The 15,967-nt window shown below is 49.2% G+C and overlaps 6 protein-coding genes across 6 annotated transcripts; 2 read left to right on the forward strand and 4 right to left on the reverse strand.

Moving 5' to 3' along the window:
• Positions 1-1,018: 1,018 nt before the first annotated feature.
• On the forward strand, positions 1,019-2,301 carry PFICI_12007 (uncharacterized protein; the record flags this gene model as incomplete). The annotated part of the gene is made up of 4 exons (XM_007840588.1): positions 1,019-1,136; positions 1,202-1,339; positions 1,415-1,729; positions 1,787-2,301. 4 exons carry the CDS (start codon positions 1,019-1,021, stop codon positions 2,299-2,301), a joined length of 1,086 nt encoding a protein of 361 aa, XP_007838779.1.
• A 614-nt stretch (positions 2,302-2,915) lies between these two features.
• On the reverse strand, positions 2,916-4,069 carry PFICI_12008 (uncharacterized protein; the record flags this gene model as incomplete). The annotated part of the gene is made up of 2 exons (XM_007840589.1): positions 2,916-3,970; positions 4,027-4,069. The coding sequence occupies 2 exons, from the start codon at positions 4,067-4,069 to the stop codon at positions 2,916-2,918; spliced, it is 1,098 nt and encodes a 365-aa protein (XP_007838780.1).
• Positions 4,070-5,448: 1,379 nt separating this feature from the next.
• On the reverse strand, positions 5,449-7,041 carry PFICI_12009 (uncharacterized protein; the record flags this gene model as incomplete). Its single annotated transcript, XM_007840590.1, has 3 exons — positions 5,449-5,847; positions 5,900-6,109; positions 6,166-7,041. 3 exons carry the CDS (start codon positions 7,039-7,041, stop codon positions 5,449-5,451), a joined length of 1,485 nt encoding a protein of 494 aa, XP_007838781.1.
• A 500-nt stretch (positions 7,042-7,541) lies between these two features.
• Positions 7,542-9,536, reverse strand: PFICI_12010 (uncharacterized protein; the record flags this gene model as incomplete). Its single annotated transcript, XM_007840591.1, has 2 exons — positions 7,542-9,443; positions 9,510-9,536. 2 exons carry the CDS (start codon positions 9,534-9,536, stop codon positions 7,542-7,544), a joined length of 1,929 nt encoding a protein of 642 aa, XP_007838782.1.
• A 1,935-nt stretch (positions 9,537-11,471) lies between these two features.
• Positions 11,472-13,039, reverse strand: PFICI_12011 (Delta(14)-sterol reductase; the record flags this gene model as incomplete). The annotated part of the gene is made up of 3 exons (XM_007840592.1): positions 11,472-12,562; positions 12,624-12,928; positions 13,014-13,039. The coding sequence occupies 3 exons, from the start codon at positions 13,037-13,039 to the stop codon at positions 11,472-11,474; spliced, it is 1,422 nt and encodes a 473-aa protein (XP_007838783.1).
• Positions 13,040-14,350: 1,311 nt separating this feature from the next.
• Positions 14,351-15,472, forward strand: PFICI_12012 (uncharacterized protein; the record flags this gene model as incomplete). The annotated part of the gene is made up of 2 exons (XM_007840593.1): positions 14,351-15,256; positions 15,314-15,472. 2 exons carry the CDS (start codon positions 14,351-14,353, stop codon positions 15,470-15,472), a joined length of 1,065 nt encoding a protein of 354 aa, XP_007838784.1.
• Between the last annotated feature and the right edge of the window lie 495 nt (positions 15,473-15,967).

A 15,967-nucleotide genomic window follows, 5' to 3' on the forward strand; every position in this document is an offset into this window, starting at 1 on the left:
ACTTGGTGCCTCTCCAATGGATGACGCAATGAACTCAAAATTCAAGGACCTGATTACCCCTAAATTTGTCAATGACCATGACAGATGGGAAACATTTTGAGAATCGTAAAACTTCATGAGTCCGGTCAAAGTCAGCTGATATACACGAGCTGCCAATCCTCTAGACCTGTGGCAACGGCTGACTGCCATGATATTCACTGGTCGGAGGCATTGCGTGGTTACTTTGAAATTACCATCGAAGAACCTGGCGCTAGAGTGTAATCACCTCATCGCTCTCAATTGTGTGCAGGGCATGTATCTCGAGGATCAACACTTGGTGAAAGGCCGGATACTGGGGGCGGTGCAGATTCGGACAAGTGTTTGTGGCTTGAAGGGATGTGCAGGTCAAACACGTGGGCTGAAGATAGACTCGTGGACCTGAAATGATGAATCCAACTGCCGTGGGCCCGGGGGACGAGCACGTCCCAAATGCCCTTGTTTTGCACCGACACCACCTTGGTACCTCGAAGACTGGGTGTAGGTACCTAGTGTCAAGTGGGGGCTGCCTGCCTGGCTATACTCTCTCGGGATATTATCAACTATCGCGAGTATAGCTTCGGTAGTTCCCGCCAACCAAAGTTGAGCTTGGTGTCCGATCCATCTGGTATTTAAAGAATTTCATAATTCCGCATGCAATAGAGTTCAATATTCTTTCGAAATCACCATTTTATTATTCAATGTGAAACTCGAGAGCATGGCCTGGACAGATCATTGGATGACCAGGATTCATCATCGTGGCGGACACGGAAGTAGATAACATCCGTATTTACGCGCATCACTGGCGCAAGTCTACCCCGCACCGCATAGCAACAGCGATGATGGATTGATCATCACGGATAAAAGTCCTTAAATCCGATATTGAAATATCATGGAACGACGTATAAATTCGGACCCCAATGTAGGTAGGATACTGTTTCCATAGCTGCGTTTAGCAATTCATCACATAGACACAAGATCTTCAGTACCAGACAACGAAACAATGGCTTCAGTACCAAAGTCTTTACAGGAAAGTGCCGATGCGACCCAAGTCTCGTATCAACAGCTGGGAAAATGTGGACTTCGAGTCTCGGTGCCCATTCTCGGTGCCATGTCTTTTGGTGAGTGCCAATGCCGGCAAGCCTCGTAGTTTTGCCGACCTGCCCACTGACATGAAGCAATGTAGGCCACAAGGACTGGCAACCATGGGTCGTAGATGACCAGGAAGAAGTCAACAAGCTCCTCAAGGGTGCATATGACCGCGGGCTCAACACCTGGGATACCGCCAACGTGTACTCTAATGGTGTATCAGAGATCATGATCGGTAAGTGACCCCGAAAGACCATTGGCGTTGGGCCTCGATACTGTAACCAGCAACGTTCCACTTACATCCGAATAGCCAAGGCCATCAAAAAGTATGAGATACCCAGACACAAGTTGGTCTTGCTTACCAAGTGCTTCGGAACGGTCGGAGAGGAACCTGGCGTAATGCACATGAAGTACGGCGACTTGATGAAACAATCCAAGGACTATGTGAACCAGGGCGGCCTGTCCAGAGCTGCCATTTTCAATGCCGTCGACGCCAGTCTGAAGCGATTGGACACCGACTACATTGACCTCCTCCAGATTCATCGCTATGACCCGACTGTGCCGCCCGAAGAGACGATGAAAGCTCTGCACGACTTGGTCCAGAGCGGCAAGGTTCGGTATATTGGTATGTAGACTCGTTCCCCTCACTCTCCTCGGAAGCGCCTACTGATGCAGCGGCCAGGCGCATCGTCAATGTGGACATATCAATTCGCCCGACTGCAGACCATTGCCGAGACTCGCGGCTGGACCCCGTTTGTCAGCATGCAAAACCATTACTCGCTCTGCTACCGCGAGGAAGAGCGCGAAATGAACAAGTACTGCCACGAGACGGGCGTTGGCCTCATTCCTTGGTCGCCGCTGTACCGCGGCCTGTTGGCACGGCCGCTTGACTCGGAACCCACGGTTCGAGAAGAATCCACAAAGGGCACGCGGTTCGAGACCAAGCGCGGCGACAAGGACACTCCGGACTCGATCATCATTTCCAGGGTCGAGGAGCTCGCGGGAAAGAAGGGCTGGAAGATGAGCCACGTTGCGCTGGCCTGGATTATTCAAAAGGGCACCACTCCAATCGTGGGGTTCAGTAACCTATCAAGGCTTGAGGAGGCTGCTGCTGTGAGGGGCAAGACCTTGACGGATGAGGAGATCAAGTACTTGGAGGAACCCTATAAGCCCAAGGAAATCGTGGGTCACTTTTGAGCTTTGTTATGCTGGTACGATTCTGGAATGCCTAATATGGGTCTGATTCCAGGTGCACTTGTACAAGTTTGTCATTTATTTGAACAAGATGATGTAGAATACATTTCAGAGCAAATGTGATATTGAGCTGGTATACTAACTCCATGTGCCATGCATCAGTTTGGGAACTTTTCGCCGGGAATTGCATTCTTGCGTCCAGTGTCTTGAAACCCGACGATTTAGCAGTGCATTCGCTAAATTTATAGCGGGCGGCACAGGCACGGGTCGCTAAATGCTTTGGGGTAGTTACCTTATTGCAGGTGCGGAGACTGCTGCTCACCTAATTCAACGGCCAAGGCAATTTTCGGCGATATTCATCTCGAGTTTGGGCTGCCGAATGAACGTGCCGTATATTTTCAATCTTGGAACGAGGGAAATTGACATTGGTAAAAGCATTTGTCTGTTGCGAAAGCATTCATCGTACGGAATCCCAGCTATCCGCACATTCTCATAAACCAGTCAATGAGATGCGTCATGTGACGTCAAAAGTGTGATCAAATTAACGTAGGCATCTAGTAAAGAACCACAATCATATGGTTGAATTATACCCATGACAGGCGGGGAAGGTATCTACTTTAGTCTACTGGATACTTGGTGCCACCTTGACGTCTGACTTCGTCCATGATCTCGAGAACACGAATGGTCTCAGACCAAGGCATGATGCTACTCTCCTTCTTTCCAGCCGCGAGGTCTAGTGCTGTATTATCGGCCTCGTAGATGAAGCCTTGCTGGGGTCTTTGGTAGTCGTACTTCTTTCCCTTGGGCTTCTCGTCTCCAGTCCATTTCGGGTACACGGTGAATGATCTAGGGTGGGAGGGTACGTGACCTTCCACTTCTACAAACCCATCGGTACCGTCAATGGTGGCAATAGTATTGCTAGAGGCGGGAGTAGCTCCATAGGCTCGCTCCGTTGACGAGGTGACAATGGCCTGACGATCGGTGCTGGGGTGGTGAAGAAGGATGGTCGTCGTGACTTCGATGCCGTCCACAAAGGACTGGGCGGCCTTGATAGTTGGCATTTCTCTCTGCGCTGGCGCATCGGCTTCTAGCGTCAAGATTGCCCAAGTCAAGGGGTAAATGCCAATATCAAGCAAGGAGCCAGCACCGAGGCTCACATCCTTGTAACGTGAAGTAGAAGGTAGTCCGGCAATGTCCAAGTACATTTGAAAGTCCGAAGTTGTCCGAAACACGTTGCCAATGGCCTTGTCCTTGTACAGCAGCTTTCTCAGGTCTGCAACCAGGGGACGGTGACGAAGCCACATGGCCTCTGCAATGTAAACACCCTTTGCTTTGGCGGCGGCAAAAACTTCCTTTGCTTCCTTGGCATTAAGCGTAAAGGCCTTTTCGCAGAGAACGTTCTTGCCAGCAGCAATGGCATTGAGACAATCTCGCTTGTGAAAGCCGTGAGGGCTTCCAATGTATATGCAGTCCACGTTTGGGTCCTGGTAGACCTCTTCGTAGCTGCCATACAAGGCAGGCTTGGCCTCGGTATCCTTGAGAAGCTTTTCTGCAAAGTCTTTACTCTTTCCCAAGCTGGACGAGCCAATTGCCTGTATGATGTGATTTGCCTTGGCGTCAGTGCGAGGCATTACCAAATCTCCCACGAACCATGATGAAATCAGGCCCGTAGCTACGAGTGGAAAGTGTCAGTACGGACATCAATAACCTAGCAACAATTGGACTTACTGATGATGCCCCAACGGCAAGTTGGAATGTCTGAAGAAGTCATGTCGTTTTTTGTATACTCCAGGTTTACGCAAATTCAAACTGGTCAAAGGTCGGGATAATTTAAACTGCCAAAGACAAAAGTGCTGAGCGATGGCGGGGTCGAAATAATTCACTCTGAAGAAGTGAAGCGACTTTTTGGCGGGGCACTGGGGGAGTGCGGGGCAGCTGTAGGTGGAAAAGCCACTGAAAACTGCGCAGTGACGCATCTCGAATTTACAGTGCTGACAAGAACTTTATAGGGCAATTCTTCTCGCTTATTAGTGGATTGAAGCACTTTGCTTACTTGCAGTCAGATCATCTAGCTGCTGACAACTCATTTCTGGAATTCGTCATCGAAGCTGAAATTCGATCGATTAGACTTGCATGGTTGATGAACTGATAGGACGGTTTGCTCCGTGCCATGTGCATCGTGCATCGTGCCTAGATAACTTCAGGCCATAATTCATGCTTGCTCGCTCAAAGAGCGTTATGACAGTCACAATGTCAAGCTTGCACGAGAAGGACTTATTCCACCAGTCGGCCGCCAAAGAAACTTTGAAGCAATGAGTCAGATATTGAAATGTTGACATGAAATATGGGCCCAAGATCAAGAGATCCATATCATATTGTATAGTGTAGGCGGTCTACCACGCAATGTTGGACTGATAGTGCATATCCTTGGAGGCCCATGAAGAACTTGAAGTCGTACGTCATTTATCGTGCAGCCTGGGATCAGTGGAATAAAGTGCTCTCGGCTGGCGATGTTTCCAAACCACCGGGGTGCACCATTGCCCCCTTGCACAAGGTATCAAGAATACCTGCGCCATCGCGAATCCTACGCATGCCGAATGTCTTGTACAAATCGAAACAGTCTTCCATTCTTTCGAGACGAGAGACCGTTTCCTAATTGGGCCTGCCGCTCCGATGCTACCGTGTAACCGATTGGACTGTGGACAATACAAATGACCTCCCTCGACAACATGCTCCGGCATGGCCATACTCGTTACGTATGCTGACTGCTCAAAGTCTATCATTAACAGTGCTGGGACCTGGTAGTAGCCCGATAATCATGCCTGTTCTTGGGACAATCTCACCTTTTCACAAATCATCTCAGATCGTGCAAGTTTAAGAAATTATATGAAATGTCTTTCAAATGTCATGTTTGGCAAAACGCATCTGCTGCGCCGCATCGCTCAAACTTGGAACAGCATGGCTCAAGGCGAGATCATCCAGTAGGATAGACCGTTACTACTGGGTCCTTCAGTAGGGGGAGTCGATAATCCAGGGATCGTTAAACCATCATGGGTTACGCCTTGGAGAAATCCGCACACCTCTATTATTCTCGACCATCAACTCTTGGTTACCACTAATCTCTACACTATTGTGACACTGGCTATGCAACTAAGCCTGTTTGCTTTCCTTGATACCCTCACGGAGAACGTTGATCTGTTTCTTGATCTCAACCCACAGCACAAGATCATCCAGGTTGTCATCATCGTCGTCAATGGCGATCCCGACCCACTCATCTTCGAGATCTTTCATAAACTCCTTCTTCTGCTTCTTCCCTCTTCCCTCGTCAGACTTGCGTGCCAGCGCAAGCAAGGCCGCCACAAATGCCTCTTGCATGTAGGCAAAGCTGAACTTGTCGGTAATCTCGGCAATGGCCTTGCAGAGCTTGTCTGGAAAGTCAATGTCCTTGTTATCCTTGAGCTTGCCCTGCCAAAAGTGACAATAGGCGATGCGCTCCTCGAGATTCGGGTTGGGAAAAAAGTACTTTCTGTCGAACCGTGAAGGGCGTTTCTACCGCCTTGTTAGTGTTTTCCTCCACTTGAACCCAAGAGAAATGACTCACTGAGATTCCGGGATCCAGTCTCTCCAGATGGTTCGTGCTTCCAACGATAAAAATACCATCGTTACTCTTCAAACCGTCGACCTCGTTGAGAAAGTAGCTGCGCACGCTATCGCTGATGAGCGAGTCCAGGTCTTCAAAGACGAGGTAGCACGGTGCAAACTGACGGGCCTTGCCAAAGACCTGCTTGATTGAGTATTCTGGTCCTTGGTACTGATTTCGGAAAAGAAACGAATCATCAGCTTGGAATTTCAGGTCATGGAACTTACGACAGAAATGGCACCCACTGAGAATAGGCTCCGCACATAGAGCGTAGGAATCGAGGCCGGCTTGTGCTTGTACAATGTGTTCATCATGGCTTTGATGCTAATGGTCTTGCCATTGCCCGGCGGTCCGTAGTAGATGATGCCACGCTTCCAGGGTACCTTGAGATGAGTATACGTCTCCCGGGATGAGAAGAAGGATAGGTGATCGTCAATGATGCTCTCCTTCATCTGGGGGTCAAGAATGACGCTATCCCAGCTAGCATTTCGAAACGACTCGTAGAGATCCTTGCTCTTTTGCCAGTAGCCACCATCAAAGACCCAGACTTCCTCGTGCAAGTCTGCATTCCAGCGTCCAGCTTCCAGAATGAGCTGATGGGCCTTTTGCTTTTCAGTGGTGAGGATGTAAAAGTTCTGTACTGTAGGGTACGAAGCCTGTCCATCCCTTCCATCGACAAAGTAGACGATAAAGTCAGACTCCTTCCACTTGTACATGTACTTGCCAAAGAGAGCACGTTCAATCAAACCTCCCCTGGCGCCATCGAGTCTCCTGGTTGGCGGCACGTAAATGTCCCACTGCAAAGAGCTTGGCAAACCGCCGTTATTCTCCTCAATGACTTCAAAGCTTGCAAAGCCTGCTTGGGCATAAGCCAGCAAGTTACAACTTCCTGCTGGACTCACCACAATTTGCAGGTTGGGATACTGCTTGGTCAAGGCGCTGGTGATGTATGCGTCGGTGTTGGTGCGTCGGGCACTCGAGTGCTTGAAGAATGACTTGGTAGCGGCATCCTCGTGATGACTTGACTGTGCCGGTATTGCTGACGGTTTTGAAGTTCCATCACTGACGCATTCATAGTAGAGCGCTTCAATCTCGTCAGACATCTTGTTGGTGTTGACTGGGCTATCCTGGAATATGTATATTACTAGGAACAAGATGGTGGTGGTTCAAGAGAGATATAAAGACTCAGCTAATTGCACCATGTAAACTGCACTGCTTCAGGAATCCGGCTGCCTGGCGCCCGTAAGCACAGATCTACCCCTTGCCTAAGCATCGGTTCAGGGCCCAGGCTTCAGCATCCCAAATGCGGGGAAGACTCGCTGCGCCACGGTGAACTGGCATGCCACTTTTGGAAAGGTGCCGGACTATCAGTGTAACATTGGTATTTGCTAGCATTGAACAACACTTTTCTGAGGCTATTTGTACAACGCATCCATTACAATAAACTTTTCGTCATGACCTGCAAACCACATTCCAAACATAAACCGACATCTGAAAGTATTAGAGCAAGATTCCCTTGGTCTGTGCTAATGGACTTGTTTCTCAAAGAGTCTGATGCTGTTTGTCATTGCATTTGAGAAAGCACCTTATCGTCCTCTAAGGACTACAAATAATCTTCGCTTTCTGCACCCTTGTACCAGTCAGGTCCATCACCTGGAGACCCAGCCCTTTCACTGTCCAGCGTGTGAAACAGGGTGTCAAGGTGCGGGTAAGTAAATACTGTGCCAGCTTGTTGGAAAGACTTCTCCATACAAGTTTTGGCCTTCCAGGCGACAAGTCGGGGCTCGGTGGTGTCCCATAGTTTGGAGTTCCAATCGTGGATGCTCTCAGCTATCATAGCCACGTCAAAACGCTTGTCCAACAGCTGGTCGAACATCCTATACTGGTCGTTGAACGCAGCGGTAGTGCCGTCAGATGCCTCCCGTGAGAAAATGATCCACAAAGGCTTCTTAGGCGTGATGATGTCCATGAACAAGTGAAAGCCAGTACTAATCAGGGGCATGTTGGAGGCCCCTTGTGGATTTCCATTGGAGTATATCTCTCCTAGATGAACCAAGTATTTTGGAAGGGGACGGGAAGTACAAACGCTAGATCTGGATGACCACCTGTGAATAGCTTCGAACCCGCTGCTGCGATAGGCATACTCAAAATATGGCCTCCCTTTGGCCTCGTAAGCGTCATCATCAAGGCCGCGCTGGTGTCTTTCGGCGCGTTTTGGCTCGGAACAGAAATGGGCGGCTCTTCTCAAGAACCACTCTTGGCCTCCCCAGGAGAACAGCAGGTAGTCATCGACACGCACCACCCGATTCTTGAAATTATGCATCCCATATGGGAGCTGGAAATCATGATTCCGGAGCCAATCCACATATTCATTTTGGTGAATGATGCATTGATCTGCAGTTATCATTTTCTCGGGTTCCAAGTTTTGTGGTTCGTCCTCTTTCACCTGGTCCAAGTCATTCTCAATGGTTGTGATACGCTCCTTGAATTCCTGGTGGTGTACTTCAGCAGAGGCTTCGATTCTTGTGACTCTCTCCAAAAGTGGCCCCCACTGTTCTGCTAGGGGTGCCTTCGGAACGGTGCATTCGACTTGAACCTGCTCAATTTGAGCAATCAGTTTGTGCTCCACGTCTTGTGCACTATCCTCTTGTCGTTTGTTCTGAGTATTCATCTCATGACGGAGGTTCTGTAACCGCTCCTCGACTCTCTGTATGTGTTCCGAGTCATGACGAGAACACATTTGCTCTTTATGCAGTGAGTCTTCAAGAGAATACAGATCTGTCTCCAGCTTGCTGATGTCAGAATCGAGGTCGCGTACGTCGTCCTGGACCATTGCCAAGCTCCGGTTAAGTTGCTGTGATGATTGATGAACCTCGTTCTGGAGATACTCAACATTTTCAGCAAGACCGTTGCTCTGGTAGATGATGGCAACAATGGTCGAGCTCTGTGAGTCTATCTGCTCCACCAAAGACAGTCCGGAGGGGTGAATTGGCCCAACCTGATTCTTGAGCGTTTGGTGACTCTCGTCGGAGATTTTCTGTCTCCTCCACATTGTCTCTTGCCATGCTTCATTGCGTTCCACATGCTCATGTAGTGAGTCTATCTCGCTTTCGACCGCAGTGGTTCGGATATCCAAGCTATCATGATCTGCTTTGACTGCATAGACCATGTCTTTGACTTTGCCGAGCTCACACCGAAGCTCTTCCTTGGAGACATGGTTAGTGTGCTCCGTGGAAAGTGAGCGCATGTCTGAGCACAAGTCGGAAAGGTTCTGGCAAGTACTCTCATGGCTCTTCTTCAGAGCACTATTCTCTTGTGTGACTTCACGCAGAAAGTCTAAGGCCTCTTCAAGTGTGCTGCGGACCGACGTCAATTCCTTTTGTAGATCCCTGATCTGAGTGCTGTGATCGACTGTTCGATCCTCTAATAGTCCGATCCGGCGTTTATCCGCAGGCTTGAGACCCCCGTCTTCATGCACATCCCGATAGTCAGAGGTGCTCAGAGCCTGTTTAATCGGACAAGTCAGGACGTTTGGTCTTTAAAAGTGAGGAGGTGTCAGATCTTTCCTCACCATTCTTGGCCGACCGAAGTTAGGCATCTTGACCACGTTTCTGACCACGCAAGAAGGTCGCTGTCGTCAATCACTGGGTTACAGGATGGGTACTCGTTGGAGTGAGGTGAAGCGTAACTGCTTTCTCACAAGTTAGTAAGGATATGCAAGCGCCAGCCGCAGGGTGCTTGCCTGGAAAAGAAATGAATCAATACGACAATAGTGCGGACAACAAGTCTTTCAACAAAGTAAGATGAGGGAATATCGGAAACGTCCTTGATGATGGCTTGTAAACGAAGGAGGACTTGAGTCGCGCGGATCAAAACGATCGAAAGAACATGGAATATGGCGTCAAAGTGGTGAGGAGGGAAAGTACATGAAAGAAGAATCGGTACGAGGGATGAAGAGATTGAGACTGAGTTTTGCTGTTCTGTGAGAAGGAAGGAAAACAGCAGAAGCTGTAGTGATAGAAAGATCTAGCTCTGGTATTTTTATTAGTTACACATGCAAATTTAGACGTGCTTGTTGGTATATGTCGTAGCTCTAATGAAGTGCGTACCTAGGTGGCCTGACAAAAGTTAACTTTCAAGTCCGACAGGCGTTTCAGATCGACTCTGAGCCAGACGGGCAGGCACGAATGACTTGACTGAGAGGGCCAAAAGCCAGTGTCTGCCAAGTGGATGAAAGGTCTCTTCGGTGCCTTGCCTGATGGGAATGGGAAAGCTGGGGAATGCGGTCAAGTGGAAGTTGTCGTCAAAATGGCTGCCACGCAATCGACAACAAAGTGCCGTGGCGAGGAGTGAAAAACGTGTGGATTACCGTTGGCGTGACGACGTGGGATGGACATGGACAAGAGTATTCGCCTTGATGATTTCAATCTTGATTCATTCAGATGGGTGGCAGAAAGAGTGTGAAGAGGGAGGGGAAGAATGTGTGGTAAAAGTTGGGCAAGTTGGAAACAGGCACCAGGCCGGTGACTGCTCGTCGACTGATTAGTCAATGAAAATGGAATAATCAAAATCAGCATTTGAAACGAGGGTCAATTACTCACTACTGTTGGGAAAGTACAGCAGAGCAGCAGCCGCGCGATGCCACTTCCAGTCTCAGTGGATTCGTGTTCCGTGGTCTGGATAATAACGATGCTGGAAAGCAGAATGGAAGATGACCAGAGAGTGAGCGTATTTGCAGCTGTTTTCCAGGCCATTGCTAATACGCAACTCTCGCCCTCATGTTCAGTTCAGTAGATGAGATGCTTGTTGTAGTCGCTAGCTTGGCTTCGATGCCTTTCTCTTCTTAATTCTCCAGACTTTGTGATTTCCCCAAGACATGAAAAGTGTGTAGGGATGTAACAATATTGCCCAGTCTCGTTTGTGCAACAAGTAGTACCAGTTGAAGGACACGCAGTCCAAATCACATGTCGACTGCAGAGAAATCCAACATCAAGATCTAGCAATTTTGGCTTGACAAAAATTGTTACGTGGTAAGTTACCGTGGAGTACAGAATGCTTCTCCAGAAACGATTAGAGATGGTATGGGAGCAATACGTGGGCCTGATATTTGTACCTCTATCCATCAATTGTCCAACTCATCTACCCAAATGCCAAACATTGAGATTGACACAGTACTCCCATTTCCGACCTCATACGGGTTTTCGAAATTACCAAGCTGGAACTGCTAGAGTGGGCGCATCAGGACAGCAAACGCAACAAGGCGATGTGTTTTGTATTGGGCCAGTTCGATGAGAGTAGACACCTGCGATTGAGTCAAAATCAAGGCAACTTCAATTTGATCTTGTTGATCAACTTTTGAAAACAGCAAATGCTACGAGCCCTATTTGACGCAGAGGTTTCCGATTATTAAATTATATTAGTTGATCATAAAAGATCTAGGTGGCCTTTCCACGGCCCATATTAGTACATCTTCTGACTGATCTAAACAGAGACTACTGCCAGCGCCTTTTAATATCCCCTGTCCAGTCACCCCTTAGTATACACCGGGCAGGATTCTCCACTTGACAATCTTCTTGTACTTGTCCCAATCCTCGCCATACTTCATGCTGCAATTGTCGTCATCGCGTCCATCTCGGTGAATCAAAAGCACACCAAAGTAAAGTATGTAAAAGTAGGTAAAGAGCATGCCCCAACCTCTGGCTGGACCCTGAATAACCTCACGGCCATCCGCCATCTTGAAGGCGCCAGGAACATCGCTTCCAGCACTAAGAATGACATAACCGGCAATACCTGTCGGGAGCGAGTACGGGCAAGATTGGATCCAGTCGCCAAGGTAGTTGATGTGTCTAGCAACGCCCCACCAACCCGTTGTCAACAGACGTGTGCCTCTCTTGGTTTCAATGTATTTGAGGTGGGCGACCTTGGGATCGTTGGGGTTTGTACGGAACGTGTTCTTTTCGGCATTGCTGAGGCGGAAGATGGTGAAACCGGTAACAAGGACAGCCAAGACGCCGGCAGTACCAAGCCAACCCATCTGCAGAGGGTAGACGGAGAGGTAACGGACCTGCTGGGAGTACAGGAACGGGACCCAGCCAAGATCGCCAAAGGCGAGCATGAAACCAAATCCGTCTCTGGTGATGTCCATCATGGTCAAAATACCAGACTCCATCACAAAGCAGTCCATGACGTAGAGACCCTGAACAACAGTGATGAACACTGCGCTGTCGCTGACGTAGCCATAGTTGCGGTACTGCTTGGCCAGCCAGGCAAGGTCAATCAATAACCAGCCAAGAAGACCGGGGCGGACTTCGCAAAATGTCTTGATGTCGATCAAGCCGAAAAACGGCAGATTGATGCGGGGGTTCAATTCGCGGCCAATGTAAAAGTCGTAGATCATGTTTCCCGTATGACCTCCAGCAGCCAACTCGCGCTTCTCGGGATCGCCAGGCTTGACAGAAAAGCTAGCAATGTAGACGTATACGGAGAGGGCAAACGAAATGATGATGTTGGCAGTGAGGAGCTGGAGGTAGTTGTCGGTAATGTAGGTCCACAGAGGAAACTCGGCGCCCTGGGCAATGGTTCCAGCGAGGCATACGGCGAGGATGATGCTGCTCGATGCGAGACCTGTAACATGATTGGTTAGTTTCCACAGGGTTTCCAGCAACGAGCATGAGCGAATGCCTACCATTGAACTTGTACTTGTGTCTGCCGCCACAGGCGAGCTCGGTACCCTCAACCTCTTGGCCTGGCAGGATACGGAACAAGAACAAGCTCAAGAAATAGTAGGCCAAGGTCCAACCAAACGATTCCCAGCTGCCCAGGCCCCAAATGCCGTCCGCGGGCCATCCTGCTTCGGCCTTGAGAGTTTCGAGCGAGATGTTCTTGGGATCGAGGAGGGAAGGAATTGGACAACCGGAAATGTCGTTGCAACCGAATACGTAGAACCACTGTAGAATTGGTAGTCCAAGAACAATACCAAGCGCGCCGATTCTTTATGTTCATGTTAGCTCGGCATGAGGTCTCTTGACTCGCACACGCATTGGTGAGCTGGGCCGACGGGTTGGAGTTGACTTACGGGCCGCCGAATTCGTACTTCTTCATTGCGAATATGGTGTTTCAAACTCTGAGCAAGATTACCATGAGGAGACGCCACGTACAAGAGCGGACAAAGAGAGGCGCGTCTTGCTGGGGAACAAGACTCCTATGGGGGGTTTGCAATTTTAAAAAATGTTGACGTCGTTGAAGACCCTTTTTATGATTTTCCCCCAATTGATTTGCCTGGGTTGGAGCTCACCAATCAGAACCTTGAATGCTTTCAATCGCAACTTGGTTGGCCATGCGACGCTAGCTGACCGGGTCGGTTGGCTTCCGTGGTGGGACGATCAGACCACGATTGGCAGTCACCTAATCCGACATGACCATCTCGAAGCTCTTTCTACCCCATTGCCCAATAATACTAGAATAAGACAATGTTGAAATCACCTATACGATATACGGTATACGAAATACCCTCTACTAGTCTCTTGGTATCGCATTCATAGTCTACCTGATGCATCGTTATCCGCCCAGCCATAGGCATCGTCCTACACAGCCCGCAAGCTAACCAGGAGAAGCAAATGTGAAATGTTCTTGCGGTGCACCAAGACTGAATGGGGCATCCGTGGATGTCGACAGCGAAATGTCCCGCCCCAATGGTCCCAATGATTTGACATTCTACGATCGACGGCCCCAAACCTGTCCGCGCTGCCTTTTAGTGTATTGAGCAAATGTACGAAATATGCTTACAAGCCATACACTTTCAATGCAGTTTCATAAAATGCACAGCCATGTCTTATCTGTACATGGACCTTGATAAATCCCCCAGCTACAAGATGCTCAAATAAACTAAAAGTCTATTGGCAAAAAGACTTTGAAGTTTGTTCTACACATTCTTCTGGCAGTTTTTGGCAGGGTTCTTGGCGGCAAGGCACGCGCACTTTAGTGGACTAGGGGTCTACCATGTGGGCTGGATTGCGTACCACGCCTGCATTTGAGTGCTGTAAAGTTACCTCCAGCGCCCTCACTAAATGGCTGCAACGCAACAGTGGCAGCCGCAGCCGTCTTCGCATACGTAACCGGCATCTTAACCGAAAGTCAGCAAACGACAGGTGTCGTGTCGCAAACCTTCAACCTAAGCACCAAGCAACCACTTTCATTATTGAACTCTATCATCCTCATTTGCTTCATTTCAGGCGTGTCCACATGCGAAATCTCTTTTGTTGCTGAGCCGCATCCGCCACGCGATTCCTCCCCCTTTCCTTTTCATCCATGAACGCTCCTTTCAACCTTTGTTAAGCGCAACGAGCGCCAATTTCCATTCTACTTTTGCTTCAACCTTGGCGCATCCCGATACTCCCGAATCAAAGACACACGATGCGCGCGACATTGCCATCCGCATTCTTGGCCCTGCTGTCCCTGGTGGGCGGCTCTCTGGCAGCCGATGCCGACAAGACCACCACGGCAGAAGCCTGTACGGCGACGAATCCGAAATCCGGCGCCTTTTTTGACCTGCGGCCCGACATTGCCGTCAAGTTGCCATCTGACGGATCCAAGGTGAAGAGCGGTGTGCCGACAAAGGACTACAAAATCAATGGCTACGATTATGGATGGAACTTTACCATGAACATTTGCGCTCCGGTGGTTGAAGAGATTAGCAACGTCCGCGGCGAGATCAATCAGGAGCAATGGGGCAACATTAGCGCATACTACACCATCAAGGGCGACACGTACAGTCTTGGCTTTTCCAACGGCGAGCTGAAGCGACGAGGAACGAAGCTGGTCCTTCAATACACGGGAGGTTCGACATGCGGACCGAGTGCAAAGAGGGATATTGAGAGAGTTCCTACAAGGCGATCGGTGCACAGCGGCGCCTCGTACAAGTACTCGGACTATGACGATGAAGATGAGCGCTCCGTGGCTACCGAAAGTGTCCATGCGTCCAAGGAAACCGATTCTCCAAAACAGCGCAAGTCTGCGACCATTTCTTTCCACTGCGATCGGGACCCCTCAGCCTCGAGCGCCACGGTAGCATTTGTCAGCGTAGACCCCGATGAATGCGCATACAACTTTGAGGCGCGCTCGATTCATGCATGTGCTGGCGCTGAGCAGCATACTGCAGGCAGTGTTGGCCCAGGTGCAGTGTTTGGAATCATCTTGGCTGTAGCCATCTTGGTGTATCTGGGAGGAGGTGTCTTTTACCAGCGCACCGTGGCCAACCAAAGAGGATGGCGGCAGTTGCCCAACTATTCGCTCTGGGCTGGAATCTGGAGCTTTCTTTCGGTACGTTTGGTTCATCATGCCCTGAACAAGAAATGAGCACGACTAACATGGTCTTAGGACATTTTCATTGCTGCGACGGCCTCGTGCGCGCGCTTCTTCCCCAAGCGCGGAGGTTATCATTACCTTTCTGGCTCGCCATCTAGGACAAGGCAGAGCCGTGACCGCGAAGCCGAGAATAGGCTCATTGACGAATACGATGAGGAGTGGGACGACTGATTGCCATCATTGTCACCATGACCTTTTCGTAGAGCATTCGCATCATATTTTGCATGGGATAACATTTGCGTATCGGCGTTTGAGGAGTATTACAGATGGGAACTTTTTATATACAAGGCCATCCTACAAAATGTTGTTATACTAGAGGATTGGTGTGGAGGTTATCTGCTACGTTTCTGTCAGGAATTTGGCAGTCGCTGAACATTTTATCGTCAAAGTCGTTGCCGCATAATCAATTGCCATGTGTGTGAAAATGATACCCGAGATACATGTTCCACCAGAACGACGTATCTTGCTGCAGGCTCACAAGAGCTCGGTTGGATTGAGATCAGAGTTTCTCTGTATTTGAATAAAGATTGTAGGTCCAACGACCACTGCAAGCGCGCATCTAGTCCACCCTATAAACAGGTTCATCGTGGCGGGTGTGATTGGTTTCTTGTGCATTGTTTAGTATTTCAAAAACAGCAGGCAAAGAATCTGCAATTTTAGACAATC

This window comes from Pestalotiopsis fici (genome assembly GCF_000516985.1).
Source record: "Pestalotiopsis fici W106-1 unplaced genomic scaffold PFICI_Scf_9, whole genome shotgun sequence".
Taxonomy (NCBI): Eukaryota; Fungi; Ascomycota; class Sordariomycetes; order Amphisphaeriales; family Sporocadaceae; genus Pestalotiopsis; species Pestalotiopsis fici.